This window comes from Rhyacophila brunnea, unplaced genomic scaffold (assembly GCF_057557595.1).
Source record: "Rhyacophila brunnea isolate RB1 unplaced genomic scaffold, BYU_Rbru_1.0 scaffold_4, whole genome shotgun sequence".
In the NCBI taxonomy this organism is placed as follows: Eukaryota; Metazoa; Arthropoda; class Insecta; order Trichoptera; family Rhyacophilidae; genus Rhyacophila; species Rhyacophila brunnea.
In genome coordinates, this window is record NW_028233068.1 from 28,603,151 (window position 1) to 28,626,620 (window position 23,470).

At 31.4% G+C, this 23,470-nt stretch overlaps 1 protein-coding gene across 1 annotated transcript in view; it reads left to right on the forward strand.

Annotated features, from left to right (window-relative positions):
• Positions 1 to 14,530: 14,530 nt before the first annotated feature.
• Positions 14,531 to 23,470, forward strand: part of LOC147067215 (uncharacterized) — a 65,734-nt gene continuing 56,794 nt past the window's right edge. Inside the window, exons 1-3 of the mRNA XM_085954925.1 lie at positions 14,531 to 14,687; positions 18,987 to 19,502; positions 21,744 to 22,080. Coding sequence (XP_085811051.1) covers positions 19,162 to 19,502; positions 21,744 to 22,080 — 678 coding nt within the window. The 5' untranslated portion in view covers positions 14,531 to 14,687; positions 18,987 to 19,161. The remainder of the gene's footprint in view (positions 14,688 to 18,986; positions 19,503 to 21,743; positions 22,081 to 23,470) is intronic.

Here is a 23,470-nt window from a genome sequence, read left to right on the forward strand (position 1 = left end):
TTCGTGCCATTATGTTTAGTTATTCGGAAAGATGGATCGACTGAATCAAAATTCAGTGTCATTTTTACATGTATTTATGCATTAGTAGTTGTCGACTTATACAAGGTATAAATGAGAACTCTGCCATTCTGGGCAGTGTTGACCTGTGTGTCCCTGATAACTATCTTAGAAATAGAGACCACCAGTTGTTTATTCTCCCAAGGTACAGAACCAACCTGCCACTGGTAATGCCAATTGGGAGAGTGATAACTATGTTCAACGAAATTGCTTCGGGTGTTGATATATTCCACCTACGTGAGAATGAGTTTAGGTGGATGTTGTTTTATAAAATCTTAAAATAGGGTCTGCTTAACTCATCCGGTGTACTTCCTTGTACCTATCTAATTCATCTACTGATATATCTCTTTTTTTATGTAATACTGTTATATTTATATATCTTTCTTTCTAAATGTCATGTTGTGAACGTCTTAAACTTATAATTTGTAATGTCCACAATATGTTAAAAAAAATAAATGAATTGAATTGAATTGAATTGAATTGAATTATATCACAATTCAAAGAAATGAAACAGTCGTGAAAATTATCTATTCTTCAATATTTCTCTACTTCACTCAATGGTTAAAATTATCATGCAGTATTATTTGTTTTGTACATTATGCTATATTTTATTGTCTTTTTTAAAAAGAGACAATACTAAATCCATGATTGACATTTTAATCTCAATTGACAGCGATTTCAAATTCTTTGGCGTTGTTAAAAATTATAAAATACAAACGCTAGCACACTCTCTCGTGTTTATTGTTTTCTATTGCATTGCTCTTGTTTCCTTTGTATTAAATGGACATGTTTGGAAAGATCAACATAATATAATGGCTTTGAAAATTACAACTAATGTTCCGATTGTATTGGCTACCAGTACTTTTCTCTGCATGATGTGTTGGATTCGTATGGGATCTGATAATATATCAAAACTGAATGATTATGTGCTTATGACAATGTTGAAAAAGCAGCAGATATCAACCATATAATGTCATGATTGAAGGTTGCGTGGAAATAAATGAAGAGGCATTCTTGAAAATGGTCGTAAAAATATACGACAAAATTTGTGATTTCACGGATGAAATTTCTACAAATATTTCAGTGAGCATATTAATATTACTGATGTTCAGTTTCTTTAGTGTCGTAATAAATGTGTTTCACATATTTTATGTATCAACATCGCACAGCGACGAAAGTATCCATAACAATACATCACATTTTATTCAATACTAGCTGAAGATGGTTGTACTAATTCAGAAACCTTTGCGGGTGTTACCACAACAACTGACGAAGGTTTCATCGCAATCGGATGAACGGTATAGGAACCATGCATATAAAAGAAGATATAATGATGATGATGAAGAAGAAGAAGATGGCTGTACTATTCAGAAACCTTTGCGGGTGTGCGTACAACAACTGACGAAAGTTTTGTCGCAATCGGATGAATGATGTAGGAACCATACGAATAAAAAAAATATAATGAAGAAGAAGATGCTGATTTTTCTAATTCAGAAACCTTCGCCGGTGTGCATACAACCACTTACCAAAATTTCATCGCAATCGGATGAATGGTATAGGAACGCATACGGGACAGACAGGTAGACATACAGACATTCATTTTTATATATAAGCCTATACTCTTCGCGCAAGTGCAAGCAATAAGTTGACAAAGTTTTATCGCAATCGGATGAGCGGTATGGCAGCGCATAACATACGAACAAACAAACAAATATTGATTTTTATATATTAGATTGGTCGTTCCAAAGTACGATGCTCTTTTTTACTATTTTCATACTGTCTAATAGCTCACATTTATGTTATAAATAGCTCACATTTATGTAATCAATATTCACATTATTAAATATTACAAAATATATTCTATTTCATAAAGATACAAAAAAATCAGCTTGGCTTGTATTTTCAGGCAAAGCAAACAGCAGTAATTTTAAGCAAGTTGTCGATGGGCCGAAAGGAAGATGACATTCTTCAAGATGAGGTACATACCTTACTAATTATAAATATACATGTGGGTCTATTCTATACTTATCGACCGCTAAAGTGATAAAGTGATAAATATTGTCAAACTTAGGGTAGGTTTGTATCAAAGTATTAGCACTTATTGTAAGAATTACAATAACTTGGTTGTAATTGTTGCAATAAGTGCTATATTTTAACAGCACCTCTCTCGCTGCTGTTAAAATATGACACCTATTGCAATAGTTATAACCAAGTTATTATAATTGTTATGCTAATACGTTGATATAACCTACCCTAAGTTTGATAATATTTATCACGTTATGACTTTAGCGGTTGATAAGTATAGAATAAACCTTTTGATAACCCTATTTGTCTACGAATATAAGTTCATACATGAGTCAAATCTCGTATTAGTGCGGTGGCATCGCTAAACAATTTCAAACTTTTGTATAAAAGAATTGAATTTGGCATGATGAATAAGCATATTCTATGAGTCATTTTAAATTTTATTGAACCTCTTAATTTTTTTTCCAGGTGCACTTAAATTACAAAATGGCTGAGAAAATTTAAATGGTCTTTAATTGTAGTCTGATTTATTAATATCTTTAAAGTGAGTCTTAGAATATGGCTATCCATCATGAAAAAGCACACTTGGTCGAATTTTTCGAGCTATGCCGCCTGATGGAAAAAGAAACTGCTAAAGCATTAAATTTTATCACGGAAATGTTGACATGGTGCGATAGAAGATATTTGTACGTTTATGGTCAACTACGCTTAAACTACGAGCGATTTGATCCACTAGCAGCAATCCTGAAAAAACTGATTTGCCTTCTGTTTCAGATTCAACGGATAAGTTTACATTTGTTTCACAGAAAACCGCAGTTTTCTCTTTGTGGACTGTTTGAGATTAACAACCAATTTCTATACACGGTTATACATTACATTATACATTCTACGGTTCATTTGTTGCTTATTGAACTTTATTTGTATTATGATTGATATTATTCAATTACAGATGACAGGAGCAGGAGTCGCTTTATTGATCATCTTTATTCAATTTACAATCACTTCAACACCACTTTTTAATGTTACCAACTAACAAAAAATAATATAGGTAATATAATTTTTATCTTGCAACAGTACAGTATTTACCCATGGCTAGTACAAACAAACATTGAACAAATGTTTAACAATGTTTTATATTTTAGACTCAGTTAACATAATCGATGTTGACTAATAGCGCCTGTACACGTGCATGGATTTACTGGCACTAATAGTGTGTAAATTAAACTATCGCGATAATAACTGTTTACACGCAACGGTCCTCACTGTATCGGCAATATCATTTTTCAAGCGTAAGCGAGACGTGTTGTTGTAGGATGTTATTTAACAGTTTGTAAAAAATTAGTAAACATCAAAATGCTCTACGCGGCGTAGTTCGTATTTTCCTCGCATATTCGCCACTATCGTTCTACTGCACATGCGCATATTATGTCGTATTACAAGCAACTATCGCGGGAAAATTCAGAAACCGCTAAACTTTTTTGATTCATGCATGCAATTTTGCAACTTGCACGATAATACGTGTTTACTATTGCATTTTATTGTTATAGTCATGACAATACGTACTGCCACCAGTAAATTCATGTATGTATATGGGCTATATTGGTGTTACGCAAATCATTTGTAAATTCACATTCATTCATTAAAATACTTCTTTCAGATGGCAATATATTTCTTGTTTTGGCTCCATATTCACCAATAATAAGGACCGCTCTTATATAGCTCCTTTACCCTATGATAAATCCAGACCTATTTGACAATCATTATATGTATATACATAATGAATTACTTCTATGCACGCGTAGATCGGTTTTTCTCATTTTATTGGTCACAGAAAATTTTTATCTCAGGATATCGTCATACTAGGCAGTCGATAAAATTAATTTAGACCGTTGTAATAAGCGAACTTTTCCAGATAGTAAGTATATAAATAAAGATATTTTAAAATCCAATTTTTTATATCTTTCTTTCAAGAGTACGGGAAACTGTGGGAAAATCTCGTGTAAATATCATTTCAATATCCATCTAATATTGAGTGTTGACTATTTAAATATACTATTATTTTGTAAGTGAGTAGGTATATATTTATTTATAAATGACACATGCAGCTTAGAATACTGAATAACATACTTACTTAATAACCATATACCTTAAAATCTTAATATATCTACGTATGACAGTGGCGAGTGGGTGTTAATATTCGACATAAATAGTGCACACTAAACTTTGATAGTCATTTTTATTTGTTTTTATTAAATTAAGAATACAATTTGCAGATGGTGCTGGTTAGTTTTTGAAATTCAATTAAACCCTACCTAAACCAAATCATAATAGTTTATGTATGCTATGGACGATCCGTCAAAATAGTGCACAATTTCGTTGAATTAAGAATACACACCCATTACAGATAGTGATGGTTAGTTTTTTTGAAATTCAATAAGCCCTGCCTAAACCAAATCACAATCGATAAAAATATTCTTCTATCTACAAAATATCTAAAATTATGTTTAGTTTAATGGCATAATTTTAGATATTTTATAGATAAAGGAATATTTTTTAGTGTAATATCACTATGGCTTGGATTAGGCAGGGTTTTGTTGAATCTTAAAAACTAACAAACACTCACTATCTACACATTGTATTCTTAGTTCAAAGCAAACAAATACGTTTGACTGTCAAAATTTAAAATGCACTATTTATTTTATGTCGGATCTTAACAGCCAACCTCCTTACCCTTCACCACTAATGTAAAATGTATTATTATAATACATGAAAATGTCAATAGTAGTAAAAAATGTAATATAGCTTTAAGATGGTTTTTTTTCTCAAACCTAAGTATAATTATTGTAACTATAATTCCATAAAAAATAATATCGGTTGCGTACATAAATGTACTTCATGTAACTATGTATATTTTCCCGGGTATTTTATAATGTTTTTCTTCATTAAAAAAAACAGAAGATCTTTGATTCTGTAGAATTGTCTCACCAAGTGCACAGGAAATAAATCGATATAATTATCCAACTATGTGTTGTGTAATTCACAATGAGTTAGGTAGGTACTCATAACTAGTTTAACAAGTATGTAAGTATATAAGTAACCTTCTGTTTGGAAAATATAATTAATAATGCAAAAATGATGTTCTTATTAATTGTGTTTTAATAATGAATTATGTCGCAACCATTAGTTTGCAATAGTATTGTATTAATATAAATCTGTAATAATAAACTTTGTATTGATAAATGTTAAATTAACAAAAATATGTTTTTGTTTTTAATTAGGAACCTATGTGTACCTTATATGGAGGTTACGAGAAATATAGTTATGTTGAAATACACAAATTTAATATTATATTGAAAGATGATTCAAATACTGAACATATTATATTATTCGTCATTCGGATGCATAATAATTATTCTATTATTCATAATACTATAATGGTTGCAATAATTAATATTCCAATTAAAAGAATTTAATACTTATTAGAACTGGTACTACTGGTAGAGTTGGGTTTCGGGAATTTCCCGACGGAATAATCGAGATTTTTTCGAGATTTTCCATCCCGAATCTCGAGAAATTTTTAACATTTCGGGAAATTCCGGATCTCGAGAATCTATTCTCGGGATTCGGGATCTAGACAAAATGCCGCCCCTAGGCAGCGCCAAAATGCCATCCCATTTTTATACAGTTTTTTATCATCTTTCTATGACATATATACCAATAAATCTAATTTAATTACCACCTCTACTTCAATAAACAATATTGTGGGTCCACGCTTTTCAGATACATTTAAATATACACCTGACAACTTTCAAAACTCGCGAGTGACTGGCAAAAATATTTGGATAAATTAATTAGCTAACTATGTACCTACCTATAATTCAAATATAATTCTCAAATCTGCACGTCAAGGATGTGACGTCCAAGGAGAACGAAAATAAACTAGACATCGCAAACCCGACAAAAAATACAATCGTGTTAACATTCTATGTTAATTAATAGGTATATTTTGTTTCCAACCAGCGAGCTGATTTTTTTAATGGAGAGATATTTTCGTGATTACTAAGTTTATGTACCTATTTCTTTATATGCATAATAATTCTTCTCGATTTGCCGCCCTTCGAGTAACTGCCGCCCCCAAGCGACGCTGAATCTGCCTACCCCCACGGGACGTCACTGCATCGCACAGTGGTAAAACAAATCCCTGGTACGCCAATAAAATGGTTGATAGGGAAACAGTTGTAATAATAAATCGCTTCAAAGATGATCACTTCAATCTTTCAACATCCTTGGCTCACTTAGGTATAACAAATGATCCTAAATATAAATGCGGTAGCGATAATTAATATATATATCATGTTTATCAATGTCCGCTTTATTATAGTCGAAGTCGTAGGCTTCTTGAAAATGGAAGAAGTCAAAATTATCATATTCCACATGGTCTTGAGATGTTCATAGCTCAGCCAAATATCAAAGCATTTTTGTATATTCAATTATTTCCGAGAGAATGTAACCTTCATGTATAAATTGTAATACCACATGGTTGAATCTACAATGCTGTATTATATACCTACCTATTATGAATAACATGTTCTTTAATATAATATCTTGTATAACTAATGTAATCTTAGCTGAGACTTGCAGCTTAATTAAAAAAAAAAAAAAAAAACAACAACAACATCCACCGCATATGATGGTTATATTTATATTATAACATAACATAGATATAAGTAACTTAAATGAATGTGATAGGTAGGTAGTATGGAAAGATATTGCTATAATATTTGAAGTGGTTATAATATAATATCTAAATACTTGCTTTTATTTTTTATTTCATATGTTATTAGAACAATATAAATTATGAACTAACTTTATTTTAAATATTATTTTCAGGCTCAGAAATCCGCAATTCTTGTTGGTACACTCACGGTGGAAAGAACAGATAATATTATTCTTGAAAAGGTATTAAATTGATGCACTGGTTATCAGTCATGTTTATAGTTAACAGAAATATCAATGAAAATATTTGTTTTGTTTACGTGGCAATGAAAAGATGAATTCACTTCTAAAGATCAAGGATTTATATACTACGGAATATTATACTATAAATACTGAAAATATGTAATTCATTTATAATATTTTAATTGGTTGCATAGTCTCGTGCCATGTGACATTTTCTTTCAGATATATTATTCATGTAAAACTTAGTCAGTTAAAAATATTAATTTTAGGGGAGAGCACTTTCATTATGCATCATTTAAATACTCCACAAAAAATAAGTATATTGGAAGTAAATTAAACACACCCAGAACTATAATTATAAAACACTATTTTACAACGTTTTTATTAGCTCGTATTCTTATTTGTCCGGTACAAATCTTGCAATCTATTTTTAACTAACTTCCCGACTAGCTAGATATTTGTAACTTTTAGAATATATCAGAAAACGATGCCAATGCATTCTTTTAATACTTTTAGCCATCTTCAAGTAGAATTGAATTCATTTTCAGTTAATTATGTTTTGTATGAAAAGTTACTTCGGAAGAAATCCGTAATCCAGTCCACTATTATTGGTTGCTAAGTGGGTGGTCCTAGCAACTAAATTATTAATATATACGTGCGTTACTATGGAAATCAAAATGACATTTCAGTATTCTATATTTGTTTGTTTGTTTGTTTTTTATTTACTTCATATCAAGTACAAGTTTGAGTATATTGAGCATAATAATTCAACTGAAAATTTAAAAACGTTGTATATAAAAAGTTCTTTTTATCTTGTAATTATTTAACTATTATAACGAGTGAAACAATATAAAGCCAATTTATTCTCAACACAAATATATAAAAAAAAGTTGGTTATATTTTACTGGTGAGGTAAGTAGTAAACTTCATATTCGCCAAAAGATAATATAGATATATATACTTAATACAGTAAAAACGTTGAAACCCATAATCTGATTTAAGAAACATACCTTTTTATCGAATATTTTAGGGTTACCTAATTGGGCAATATCGTAATTTAAATTATTCAAAGTATCTTTCTTTCAGTTACGAAAGATTCCAAGTACATGATCCATCGACGCCCAAAATTTTCCCCATGCGGAATGGTTGAGATCGACAATTCCTTGCTTTTCACGGTAAAGGTGGCTTCATAATAATATACCTAAATTAATTCACATTAACGTCGACAAGTTTTAATACTGTACATGGGGTTAATATAAATTTGTATAGTCGATATGTGACAATACGTTTGTAGCGAAATCGTTTAATTACTCAATCGAAAAGAATTGTGCAGCCATACTTACGGGATTTGAGTAGATGTTACTAGTATGTCAATAATATGACAACGTACACACTTAGATAACAACAAACGAAATCGATGAAATTGTTTAAATTCATATTTTTTTACAGATGACTGGGGCAGCTGCTACGTATCTGGTAATACTGGCTCAGTTTGCTATGACACCAAATATCGGATGAAAATCAAGAGATCTTAACTATACAATTCACATAATTATATTTCTATATTACTTGCTTAGTTTTGTAGTTAAATTTTAACTGAGTTATTGTATAAAAAAATGAAAACAATAAAGAATCACCAACTACAGGGAATATTTATGGGGAAATAGAGGAACACAGATGACCTAGTTGAAGGTGGACATCCTAGCTGGGAATATTGAGACTGGAGTCTTGACCGTAATTCGAAGAATCGAATAACCATCTAATCCACATTGTGCAGAACGGAGACACCTTGGCCAAACTAAACGCTAACGTACTTGGGGTACTTACTATGGTACATAAAGATAAAAAAGAAAAATTAATTTAGAGATGCAAGGACTTATGTTAATTATGTGGATATAAGATAGTAATATGGTAATATATCGGTATACTATAAGTATATATTTTCTAGAACATTTAAGTAATATACGCAATGTCGCATAATATTCATAGCTTTTTAAAACCATCAATAAATATGGTTGATAATTAATCGCACTCGCAATCTAATATATAAAAATTAATATTTGTTTGTTTGTTTGTTTGTTCGTATTGTATGCGCTGCCATACCGTTCATCCGATTGCGATAAAACTTTGTTAACTTATTGCTTACACTTTCGCGAAGAGTATAGGCTATATCTTATATATAAAAATGAATGTCTGTCTGTCTGTATGCCTGTCTGTCTGACAGTCTTTCTGTCTGTACTGTATGCGTTCCTATACCATTCATCCGATTGCGATGAAATTTTGGTATGTGGTTGTATGCACACCCGCAAAGATTACTAAATTAGATAAATCATCATCTTCTTCATCATTCTATTTTCTTTTATTCGTATGGTTCCTATACCATTCATCCGATTGCGACAAAACTTTCGTCAGTTATTGTACGCACACCCGCAAAGGTTTCTAAATTAGAAAAACCATCTTTTTCTACTTCTTCTTCATTATATCTTCTTTTATTTGTATGGTTCCTATACAATTCATCCCATTGCGATGAAACCTTCGTCAGTTGTTGTGGTAACACCCGCAAAGGTTTCTGAATAAGTACAACCATTTTCTTCTTCTTCTTCTTCATCATCATTCTATCTTCTTTTATTTGTACGGTCACTATACCATTCATCCGATTGTGATGAAACTATCGTTAGTGGTTGTTCCAACACCTGCGAAGGTTTCTCAATTAGTACAACCATCTTCTTCTTCTTCTTCATTATATCTTCTTTTATTCGTATGGTTCCTATACCATTTATCCGATTGCGATGAAACCTTCGTCAGTTGTTGTGGTAACACCCGCAAAAGTTTCTGAATAAGTACAACCATTTTCTTCTTCTTCTTCTTCATCATCATTCTATCTTCTTTTATTTGTACGGTCACTATACCATTCATCCGATTGTGATGAAACTATCGTTAGTGGTTGTGCCAACACCTGCGAAGGTTTCTCAATTAGTACAACCATCTTCTTCTTCTTCTTCATTATATCTTATTTTATTAGTTCCTACACTATTCATCCGATTGCGATGAAACTTTCGTCAGTTGTTGTGGTAACACCCGCAAAGGTTTCTGAATTAGAAAATCATCTTCTTCTTCAATTCGTATGCGTTCCTATACCATTCACCCGATTGCGATGAAACTTTTGTCAGTTGTTGTGCGCATACCTGCGAAGGTTTCTAAATTAGTATTATATAAAATACAACGTTTGTTGTTTGTTTGTTCCATGCAATTTTGATTTTTTTTACTGCATATTAATAACATTACAACGTTTGCATGTCTTTTGTTTGACCTTTACTCCTATTAGAATTATTTTCATATTGCCATATTGTATAATACAGATATTTTAATATTAAAAAAATAATAACCTCTTATTATTTTTTAAACATCTAAGATAAATATAGCCACGAAGCGACCCTGTGCGAATCCGGGTACTTCAGCTAGTTATTAATAAAAATTACTGAAAATAATGTATTAAAATGGTTTTAAAACAGTTTTCAATAAAATCTATTTACTGTACATACAAGCAAATTAATTCAATTAGAACAATTAAAATATGTTACTCGTACATAAAATAAAAATCAATGCACATTTTTAAAACCACAAGTAGTAAACATTGACGTTTAACTGGTCAAATGTGTAAAATTTTTGAAGAAAAATTTATTATATAGAGATGGAGCCTAAATGTATGAAAATGGTGGCAAAAAAAAGTAACTATAATTTTACGATTGCTTACTCATTTAGCAGGATAATGAAACACTACCTAAACAATCTGCTGTAACCAATGAAACTATCACCACAATAATGCATCGGTAAGGGATATGAATATACGTATTATTAAAATCATCGGTGTTTAAAAACCTGTAAAAACGGCTTGTGCTGAAAGTTCATAAAAGGATAATTTATTATAATTTAGTACCTACCTATGTCAAGTCACCCCGCTATTGTTTGGGAGGAGGAAAGACAAGCCTTATTTCGGAGCCTTCTTTCTGAACTGTTATAATTAGTTATTTATTAATTATTCTTACTGTATAATATTGTAGATATATTTGGTGGTTTTGTCAACTATACAGAATTTGTTTACACGAATACCTACCCCAATTAAAATCCCGCTTCGCGACTTTCTGTCTAGTCACTAATGGAAAGTTAGCCGGTGGAAACAGTTTACAATTTCTACATACATTTAGTGTAGTTTTGTAAACTCTAGTTAAATGACCATAATAAACTCTATTTCATATTAATGCTATATGGATGTTGTCAACTAATTAAAATACATATTATGCAACAAAAATTATTATTTCGTAGGCAACTGAAAATCTGTTAATTTAACATTGTAATTCGTGTTATACTGTATTATAGGTTTTACATGAAGATGACATTCATCTATTGAACGCCTTTCCTAATAGGTACTTTTAAATGCTTTTATGTTGAAAATAGTGTGATATTTCCACTATTGTATACAGATTCAAGAATATCAAGGAAAAGTGAGACAAATTAATACAATGAGTTAAACATACTATCTGTCATGTTTAATGTTTATTTATTAGAAAAAAAATCCTAGAACAGGGATGGCAAACGTTTTTTTCTGAAAGTGTGTCAAATGATATGCATTTTTAAGTAATGTGTTAGATAAATATAATAAAAATTCGTAATATGTTGATTGTAAAGTTATACTAAAAAAAAGATTTGATAAAATAATTATATTTTCAAAGTGTACATACCTATAGGTGTGTTTTTAATGTGATATTTGTTGATGTTTATCTGATTTATATTATAATTTATATATTCGCGTTTTATAATTGGATACTTAATCATACACATGCTTCAATTAAAGCATTACCAAGGCGATGTTTTATTTTCAAATTTACATCAATCATCGACGAATATATTGCCAATCATGTCCCAAATATGGTCAAAATACCACTTGCTATTTTTTCCAATGTACCTACGTGTAATGAGTTCCATTCATTTAAAAGTACATTCAAAAAAATATTATTTTTGTATTCACAAACATAATATAATTGCAAAGGGTATATCGATAAAAATAGTATTTAAAATTGTCACGCAAATCTGTTTGGACGCCGATCAAACAATCCAGTATTGCCAGGTAAGGGACATTTAAAAAAGAACAGTAGATTTTAGGTCCATATAAAAAAAACTACTTAACTTTTACAACATTCTAACTTTGTTCCATAAAAAAGGTCTATGGATCTTATAAGGTTTGCCATCTCTGCGTTAGTACAGAAGCAGTAATATTTGTCTACTGTACTTACTAATTAATATATCTGGAGAAAAAATACCGCGTTGACTTACAATAAATACCTCATTAGTTTTTTTAATATCATAAGGACGCATCTCAATGTCACTATATCAACATTTTTCCCTTTTTCTTGAAAATACAGAATTATTGATTCGATAATATCCACGTGCTTAGACTATCTCTATAAAGAATCAAAGTAATTAAAAGTACTAACACTTCCAGTGGTGTCCTAAAATTTTCTAGAATCGCAGAGCATATAATATATTAAAATTATACCTACCTACCTAACAATAAATTATTAATAGTAATACATAATAGCCGAGCGTGTCGGTTAATGTCGTGGGTCTGGAAAAAAAAACATTTTTTATGTGTTTTGGACCCAGAGTATGGATAAAATAGGTTGAGCAAGTGGTTAACATTCATTTCTCGTAAAAACGAAAATCTGTTAAAATAGGTGTCCCAATAAGGGTTCTGGATTTAGTTTTTCCTTGCAGCAAGTCGGTGTGTAACATATTATTGCACCGTCTTGATGGAACCACATGTCTTCAAGATCCAAATAAATCAATGCCAGCCAAAATAAATCAGTTATAATCATCCATGGAACCATTCACTGTAACCGCACTTACAGAACTACGGCCCGGCCCATCCACTCCGCCAGCCTAATTTTGCTATTTACATAGTCATAGAGTTGAAAAAGTGTTTCATCACTAAAGACGATTTTCTTAACAAAATTGTCATTCACCAGCTGAAGTTCCATCAACCAATTAACCAATTATTCTCTTCGTTTAAATGATCTGCTGGTTTGAAATCTTGGGTCAATTGGATCTTGTAGGCATGCAATTTCTGATCTTCGCAAAAAAACGCTGTAATGAAACGTGTAATTCTTGTGAACGATGAAAAATTGATGTCCCTTGGGTTTCAAAAACACTTCCTCTCACTGCGTCTCTGTTTTCAAGTGATCACCCGCTTCATGGACGCATGGGTGACTTATTTTCCAGAATCAAATCAGTTTCCTCAATTTTTTAATTAATCTTCGAATGTATGACTCATTTGGACCGTTATTTTGACCGAAAATTCCACGAAGTTTCCGAACCATTTCAGCAAAACTTTCCCTACTTTTATAATGAGCTATAACAATATAATAACGCATTGTAACTTCGTGTAGCGTTCCATATTTACTAATCTTAAAATTGTCAGTTAGTACATCATAATATAATATTTTTAGAGCTGCCAACCTTATGCTTCAAATACACTCTATGACGATCGGTCATATATATGTCGAAAAACCTGTTTCTTATGTTGGCGTCCTGTGTCACAGGGTGTCACAGAGTGTAAATACGATGTCATAGCTCTCATACAATATGTATTTATAATATGTCGGAGTGGCATAGATTTGATCATAGACACTAAAACGCTCTTAGCATATATGTGCCCGATCGTCATATAGTCTATTTGAACCTTTATAAAGAATGGCGCGAAATTTAAATCCAACGTTCTAATTAATTGGGACGCGCGTTACAACCTCCATCAGCGGAGGCTCATATTATCTATAAATGATCGAACATATTTAAAAAAATATACAGGTACAGCATAAATAAAACTAGTTCACTCGCTCTCGTCTATAATTTTACATTATGGTTGTCACATTGACGTGAAATCTTAGACTATAGATACGTGAAATACACACCGTTACCTCGTTTATTACGTCTTGTTAATAAATATGAAAATACTTTTTTTGAATTACCTTCAGTTAATACAATTAATGTGAATAATCTTTTATCTCTCTTCAGTAGGCATGCCAGTATTATCTCAATCTATTAACCGAAATTTTACTACACATATTATTGGATATAACTATAGAAAACTCGATTAACTCAAAACTAATTAATCTGCATTTAAGTACTTGGGATGACATACTATAATAAATAATTAATTTATCTTATTCATGTCGCTTTTGTTAAATACTCGTAATTGAAAATAAAATTAAACGGTAAATAATCGCATACTTAGAATTCTTAGAGACAGGTATATTGTTAAAGCGTAACCGATTTTAACCATCGTTACGGTGCTTCCTTGCTGTTAAATAAAAATATATAAATAGTAAATATCACGCAATTTCTACGTCACTGACGACTGATTAAAAATGACCGGTTATCCTTGAATTCGTTATACTCGGTTTTACCAACTGTCGAAAAAATTTATTGTTCTTATATTCTAGTTTTTTCTCTCAGTGAGTCGGTTGACTGACGATAGTCAACAACAAAGTGATATTATTTTACAGTTTTAGTATCATTTATATATTTCCTTTGATATCTTGTTTGGCATATTATAAGGTTTCAAATAATATACCTAGTTGGTGTGTATAGATGTATGTATCTTATCTGTTACATTTACATACCTTCATTAATTTTGTTTGGGTTCAAAAATCGCTCAACTGTTTTGAAAAATAATGAAAAGTGCGAGTGTTTTGTGTATTAAGCCGAGTTCAGATCCAATATACATGACGTGCCCGCTAACAAATAAAATTATACCATGGTTCATATTTTTTGCCGCTACAGTTACTACCTACCAACATGAATGTTCAGACTATTGTAAAAATTGTGCTCGTCTACAATCTTGTAAACATTGCTATCCAATTAAATATAGTTTGGATAATCCATATAGTACAAATTTGCGCGCTTTAATAAACAACAAAATTCAACAATAGCTTGCAGATGCTATACATATAATATAATAGCTTACTAATAGCTTTTCAGATGAAACAACAGTTAATGTTTTCCAAAATATGGTAATTTGTATAAAAACTTTTCGAATGTATTTATACAAATGTTTGTGAACAGTTTTTATACAGCTTTTAAACACATTTTGTTTAAATGTTAATTTGTTTACGGAAAGATGTACCTAGGACTCTGGACATTATTTATAGCGATTGTGTGATGTGTTTTGTGTTTGACACGGATAGCCCATTATCTATCTATCAGATTGAAGAAGTCTCTCTCGACCAAGCGTATTGTTGCTAATAACTTATTAGCAAAGTTATGAATTAAAAAGACATTATACATTATCACAAACATTGCGAAAAGTTATAAATGATTAGCCTAGCGATTGTAATCCCGGGATTAAGAATGTAAGGATTCCGAAATTTAGTTTTATACAATATTAATTTGTCAAAAATAGCATAATAATAATGTTTGTCAGCTAAAAAATCTTGATTCAATTAGGCTGCTAATTTATTCTATAAAAAATAAATGAATTGATAAAAATTCACTTTTCTCCTAATTTACTTAGCTATACGATGTTGGAAAATTATACATCGGTAACTATAAAAAAATACGTTACGGGCCTTACGATACTTTCAGCCATGCGGAATGTAGAGATCGTTGGTTTAATAAGATATAACGAAGGAAAGTTTTAAATGGATTCACGATCCTCAACAGTACAGCAACAAAGAAGAAACAAAAAACAAAAAAATAATTAAAAACTTATAACATTATTTTTTCGTTATCATAATTCTTCGTATTATTACGTGCGTAGACACTAAAAAATTACAAAATGTAGGTTGGTTTTGTCTAGTCAGAAATTATAAATTTTCCGTTTAAAAATAATAATTTAATTAAAAACAGCGTTTTATTATGTACCTACTGATTAAGTATTATTTCACCATTGATAAGATAAGTCCAACTTTATCAGCTGACTAATGTACGCTTTTTACGCTCTTCACCAATAAACTGTAAATATTGACCTGATTACTAATTGTGTCGCTATAGTTCACAAACCATATATACGCATACAAATGACAGAACACCATAGCAAATTTATTTTCTAATAATCTAAAACAATGTATCGATATGAAAATTTATGAATCCTAATAAAATGTCAAACATTGAACGCACGAACAAGAAAAATAATTGATTTAATTCGACACGCCAACGCCAGGAATTATAGGAAAAACTAATTTTTGATATTTATTTGAAAGCCCGTACTTTATTTTTTCCGATCCGGGAAAAACACTTTTCGATTGTCACCAGGACCAGAGTATGTAGATGTTGTGTTGGACATTGACAAGAATAGCCAAAAAGACTGTCGAATTTGAATTTAAACAGAAAAAAATGAATATTGGGTAAGTAAAGGAATTAAGTCCATCTGTGGAGGGAAAACATCATTAACATTCCCAAACTTATTTAGCCCGCCACCGTTGTTTTTTTTACAAAAAATGGAAACCCCCTGGAAATCTACTTCACTACTAACTGCAACAACAAATGCATTCGGTAATTGTGCCGCAGAGGTGGACACGAGCTTTTATATATATATATATATATTTTTTTTTACGAAAACAGTTTATTCCATGTAGACTATTATAATAAATACCTTTTTCATAGAAGATAAATAACTAACTTTATCACATAGATAAATAACATTATCACAAACTAAGCTGACTATATGAGGTAATATTAGGTTGGTGTAGGTTAGATTAGGTTAGGTTATGTTAGGTTAGGTTAGGTTTGGTTTGGTCTAAAAAGAAAGTTGTAAAATCTTATGTCCACCTCTGCTGCACTGTATTCATTCTGCACCTTGCATTTTTTTATATAGGTACCTATGTTTAAATTATAAAATTATTTATTAAAATCGACCACAGTAATATTTTCATTAAACACAGAAAATTAAGAAACGAAATTACAAATACATTAAAAATAATTTTACTGAGAATTATGCCCTGCTACTAATTTATTAATGTTTGGTTTTATTTACGTTAGCAGCGTTCCTGGTTAATAGATTTGTGACCATGTAAAACCCCATGTTTCGTTAAATATTATATATAAAGCGTAAAAAAAACGCTTGTGCTATAGCCGATAATCCAGGATAAAGTGTCGGTATCTGCCTCTGCAACCAAAACTTTTTATAGACGTCTTTAAATTTCAATTCCTTATTGAAATTTGTTATTACTTCTATAAGTTATTCTTATAATTTTAGATAATTTTCTGTAGTTCTACTCGAAAAAGGGTCTCTAAGCCAATCAATCGATCAATATGTATTGGGAATATTATCAAATTGTTGATTGAAGTTAATATAGAAAGAATCCAAGTGATGACAATACGTAATAATGTTTTCTATTATTGATAAATTCTGAAACAGGCTGAATACCCCTCGTCTACATATCACCTATTTATAGTAACGTACCGTAAACAAGCAATAGTATGCACATATTCCTGTCGACACAATCGTCATGTTATTTGCTTGTTAAGTTTATAGAATATTGGTCAATATGATTCTTTTCTTCTGCGTTCCTTTTCCTAATCACTCTCTTATATTTTATAGTCGACACCCCCCGCCCCCCATTGCTTCTTGCAAGTGCCTTACTAGGTTAATACCGTTCCCCGATATAGCTCACTTTGGGAAACACTGATATAATACGTTCAACTTTGAAACCGCGATAAAAGTCATATTACATTTATTTTATCATGTTATCAACATTATAATATAATATTATAATACCTACTAATATTCTTGATTTGTTTGTTTTGGGTATTTTACTTAGAAGACGGCAGCAATCTTTTATCACAATTTACCGACTATGTGTTTGTACAATATTTGATATTCAAAATAACAGTCAATGTACCTAATTTAATATTCGCATATTTACAATATTTTATTTTTTAGCATTAAATCTGCTGGTAATCGTTCATGATAATTTATATAATGTATTAACTTCTATTTGCCACATATTACAACTGTTTTACGCACGTGTTTTGCTCATATAACGAGTTTAATAAGTTATTAAGAAATTTTGTTTCTGTAATATTGTAAGACGTATTGTTAATTGTGTATGGTGGGGATAGACAAAGAGGTACAGTAAAAACAATACAATGATTCAGTTGGTCGATGGTGTGCGTACGGATATATAGCCCTACTAGTGCTACTTATTACCTGGCAGTCGGTGTGCCCGTAGCGCTAACAACGGTATACGTATTCGCACGCATAAAATCCACGAACCGAATCATTGTTTTGTTTTTACTGTAGGTATGTATTGCATTGATAAAATTACAAGTTACAATTTTTTTGAGAAGAGGGGGCGGGTTTTTTATTATAAAAATCATCTACTAGAAAAAATCTAGATGTTTTCAAATTATCTATGTTCACTCTCAAATATTATGAATTATTCGTTGAATAAAAAAAAATAGTTATTTAATAATATGTTCAATCAATGCAAATTCCATAAAAATATTACCTTTTAAGTATCCGGAATAGTACGTTCATTTACATTAATATTGAAGGCCCGCATAGTCTTTCCGATGTAGATCCGGTCGCAGTCATTGCATGGTAATTCATAAATGTTTTAAAGGTTTATTTTTGTCATATTTGAAAGTATTTTACCTAGTTATTAATGCCAGTTATAATTATCTTATAGTAAAGTATTAATTTGTGAATGATAAAAGTGATTCCCACAAACGTTAGCCTTCGTTGGCGTTAATATTCATTTGGATAAGATTATGTTTGATATTTCGTTAGTTTTGAAGATTCTGCATTCAGTATCGACTTTTTTGTACACTGTAGGTACGTGCACAATTGAAACAATAAACAATATTCACACATATTTATGTATACACAAAAATAAACCATTTATTGTATTATATGTCATGGCTCTATCTTCAATAATAATTATATTTAGTTAAAGGTTGTGTTTCAACAAAAAAGACATGGGCGACCATAGAATCATTCAATACGTTCGACCTGTATGTCTCTAAACCTGCCACTATATTATGTGACTATGGAGTGTTTGGTGTTAGTGAAGAATTGGAGTCACGGAACATAATCAATAAATTTGACAATTTAAACGCGTGAAGATGGAGAGCGACGATTCCGAAGCTGAAACGCTGCTCAAAGTACAGACCAAGCCGGTCACCATTGACATGGAGATGAAAAACATTCATCCGACTAGTAAAGTGCCAATAAATGACACAGTATTTATAAAAAATGAAATTTCGAAAAATGATGGTGACAACAAGAAATGGTCAAGAATATCTGCACCGTTGGTCAAAGAGAGCTGTTTTGATCACGATCGCGAAGAAATGAACGTAGACGAGGCTGACGGTGTATTAATCGAAGAAATCGATTCGGAGAGTGCCATTTATAACACAGAACTTTTAAAATGTGTGAAGCAAGACCTGTTCAAATCTGCCATGCAGTAAGTATCCCTTATTATTTTAATAATATAACTAGCTACCCGCAAGATCTCCCACTGTGGTGAGGTGTTAGATTTGTTAGTTGCTAATAAAAAAAAATGAAATAGGTATCGTGGAAACTTAAAATGTTTGTGTTAATAACTATTACACAAAAGTGGAATTATATATATATAAGTATAGGTATCTGTTAAAAATCAATATTTAAATAAGTTAATAAAGTTTAGCTTGCCCAATTTACACGCATTTTTGTTAGATGGCAATTCTTAGATTTATTTAGAGAAAGATGAATATAATTAATGTATAATGTCATTTCACAAATAATATACATTTTAAAATTTCTGGGGGCACCCAAGTTATTCTGCTGAACCGATAATACTATTACATGCCTACACGTAGGTCCAATCACATCAATATAATAATTGCAAATGCTGCTGTAGTACATTCAGTGCTGGAAATAGGCTGGAGCGCACCGGAGCGTCGTTACGGTTAATGAAATCCAAAAAAAATTCGCTCCGCTCGTGGAAAAAATAATTTGCCTATCTGAACTAGATAGGCCATATAACAAAAAATCTTACATTTTTATATAAAATCTACATAAAATTAGATAACTGTGTTAGGTAATATTTTTGGAAAATTATCGAGCCCTCCGGTTCGTTAAATTTTCCATTTCGAGCGCTGAGTACATTTGAATTTATTTGAAGCAGGACTTTTTGTTAGATCAATTTTGTCAATTTTGTTAGATAAGCAATAATTCTTAGATAAGCTATGAACATTAATTGTCATAGGTGAGTAGACCGATATAATACATTTTTACAATTCTCAGAGCACCCAAATTGTTCCGATAAGTTTCATAATTAGTAGCAATCAATATACGAAAATTCGTTTTAAAAATGACATTAGAGAATAAATTCTCATAGTGACAGAAGATGGGATAGGTATTCGTTTGTTTTTTAATCTTTTATAAAATGAATGGATAGTATGGAAGTGACAGTATTTGAGGACCTTCTTTTTCTTTTTAAAATTTTGTATAAAATGAGTGGACTTCAGAATAAGGCATTTTGAATTTCGAATGGATACTCATCAATAAAGAAACATACATCGGAAAATACCCCTTACCCGTTTAATATATTTTTGATGGGACTTGTGTTTCTCGAAGACCTCATGGCCCTTGGTCGTAAGTATGAATGGAAAAAATAAATATATTATAGTATTATACCGTGGTCTTCTTCAAATTGGCATGATCAGCAGTGCGAAATGAGAAAAAAATATATCTATGCGGATAGATAGGGAGCTAAATATCCACACTTGTGTATCCTACTGTAATGAAAATGGACTATGGAGGCTTTAGAAATATTTTTTTTTGTGGTTTCAAAAATTCTGTGAAGAGGGCTGGATCGTAATTATTTAGATCTTATCTCGACTGGTTGGGGAAGTCTGCTGCCATGGATCTGTAGTTTTTTTTGTAATTCAACGTCCAAAAACATATAATTTGCATATTATATTGAAATATTTTAAATTTTATAATATAGTAAAATTTCAGAAATATAGCCGTCATTTTGTTGGGGTATAATTTTTAAGTGGGTCACCTTCCCAATGGTCGACAACGGGTGTGGACATGACGTATGTCAATTGGTTACATGTAAATTGTTAGTACGCTGTTCGCCATAATACAATTCACCGTACCGGGAACAGATGGTCGTATAGCATTGAGATTTAAAAAAAATGTAAAACATCGTGTCGTGGAACATTTCTTTGAGAATTCTATATAAATATATACCATTTGATTTTATTTCTAATTCACCCACCAACCAATTTTCTTCTGTCTTTCTCTTGTATTCCAGTTGTTTTTATTGCGTATGTTTAACGTATTTTGTGAAAAATCACGCGTTCATTTTGTTACAGTTTGAGTTTGATTTACTATATAGGATAGGCATTTATTTAAATTCACATACATTTAATGCACCTACATAATATTTCCTAATAGTTCGAAAATCATTCTGAGTTACTAAACTGGTCGGCATCTTGGTATTAAGAGGTATGCAGCCTGACTGTTTAGTATGGAATAGTTTTCAACCAATGAGATTTTATATAGAGTTTTTCCAAACTAATCGTGGGCAATGTATGATTCTCGTTTGTAAGAACGTTTCCATTAACGCAGCGAAAAAATTAAGCCTCATTGGATTAAACACATATTTTAATGTACCTAACACATATTTTTAATACACAATTTAATATAATTACAGCAATCTTGATTGTGGAGCGAGTCCCAATGCGACTTGTCACCTGCGACGAATATCCGTTTGTCACATGGCTGCTTACTATGGATCTCACCAAGTCCTTCGACTGCTGCTGCGACGAGGAGCAAATCCCTTCCGCAGAGATAGCTTGGGGCGAACCCCGTTGCATTTTGCTGCTTGGCGCGGAAGGTCCAGCTGCCTGCTCATATTACTTAATCACGCTCTCAATGATCCAGTAAGAAGAAAAAAAAATATAGAAGCAGCGGAAGGCGCTCCCGATTTGCCTGATCCACTCTGGCTCGATTCGCCACATCTTCATAATTGCGTCGGAACAACATTCATGGTAAATTTAAAAAAATATATAAATAATTTCTTCTCTAATGTCTAAATAATGCTATTAATAGTCATTTGTGGTGTGGTATGCTTGGGGACGAGCGCGCACACAAGGAGACAGAAAAAAATACAAATTACGTAGATAAATGAACTATATAATATAATATCTTCATCTTTGTCAAACCTCATGACTGAGATCTTAACCCGGATGATCTGGCTGCCTTCTCAACGCGTTGCCCCCCCCCCCCCCTCCTTTCGGCATTCCACAACACGCAAGGCAACCGTCTGAAACATCCAATGTTTGCTTTAATATTTGGACGCGGCATGTCTAAAAGACAAGACACACGTACTGACACTAATGATCCTAATAATAATTACGACCGTTAGGTCACGCGCTTTCGATAACGACTCGTGGATGCGACCAGTCGCAATAACTCGTAAGTAAGCACCTTTATTGATGGGGAGTATCTGGGTATGGGGAATGTACCTATAAAGTGGTGAGTCTACGGTTAAAGCGATGATACGCTAATAAATAAAAAGGATTCCAAGTTATACACATTTATATTTTTATAAAAATCGATGTTTTTTTAAATAAATATAAAAAATATTAAAACGATGAATTAGTCAAAAATCTACGCGACGAAAAATTGAAAACTTAATAAACTAAATTTTAATAATAAATATGACCATAAGATAGGTATAATGTAATAATAAGATGTGACCCTGCAACGAATTCACATTTTATTATATTTTTTTACAATAATTGTAAGTTTATCTTTGAATTAAAAAAAATAAAAAATCTTTTTAATCTTTTCAGATACGTATTTATTAATTAATACAGTTGAAACTGTAAATTATCAAAAAAAAATCGCAAATTGCAAGCTTCGTATTTTTCCGCTAGGTTCTCTACTGGGATGCCTCTCCCCCTCTGCTACATTATGTTAACCCCGCCCTCGACGCCTTAAAAAACAATAATTAATTATTATGGATATTATTTTTAATGAACCCTCTGCCATACCATTCTTCTGTGTGCGCGCCTGATTTCCTTCACCTTCGCGGTCAATAATAATAATGACTGATGTGTTTATGTTTATTGAAATATGATTTTCTAGCCATTTTTGAATTTTGTGAAAATCTGGTATTTTTGTCATCTAGCTTATTTTCTTAATCTACCTAGCATATCTAATATATAAAAATTAATATTTGTGTGTTTGTTTGTTCGTATTGAATGCGCAGCCATACCGTTCATCCGATTGCGATAAAACTTTGTAAACTTATTGCTTGCACTTGCGCAAAGAGTATAGGCTATATTTATATATAAAAATGAATGTCTGTCTGTGTGTCTGTCCCGTATGCGTTCCTATACCATTCATCCGATTGCGATGAAATTTTGGTAAGTG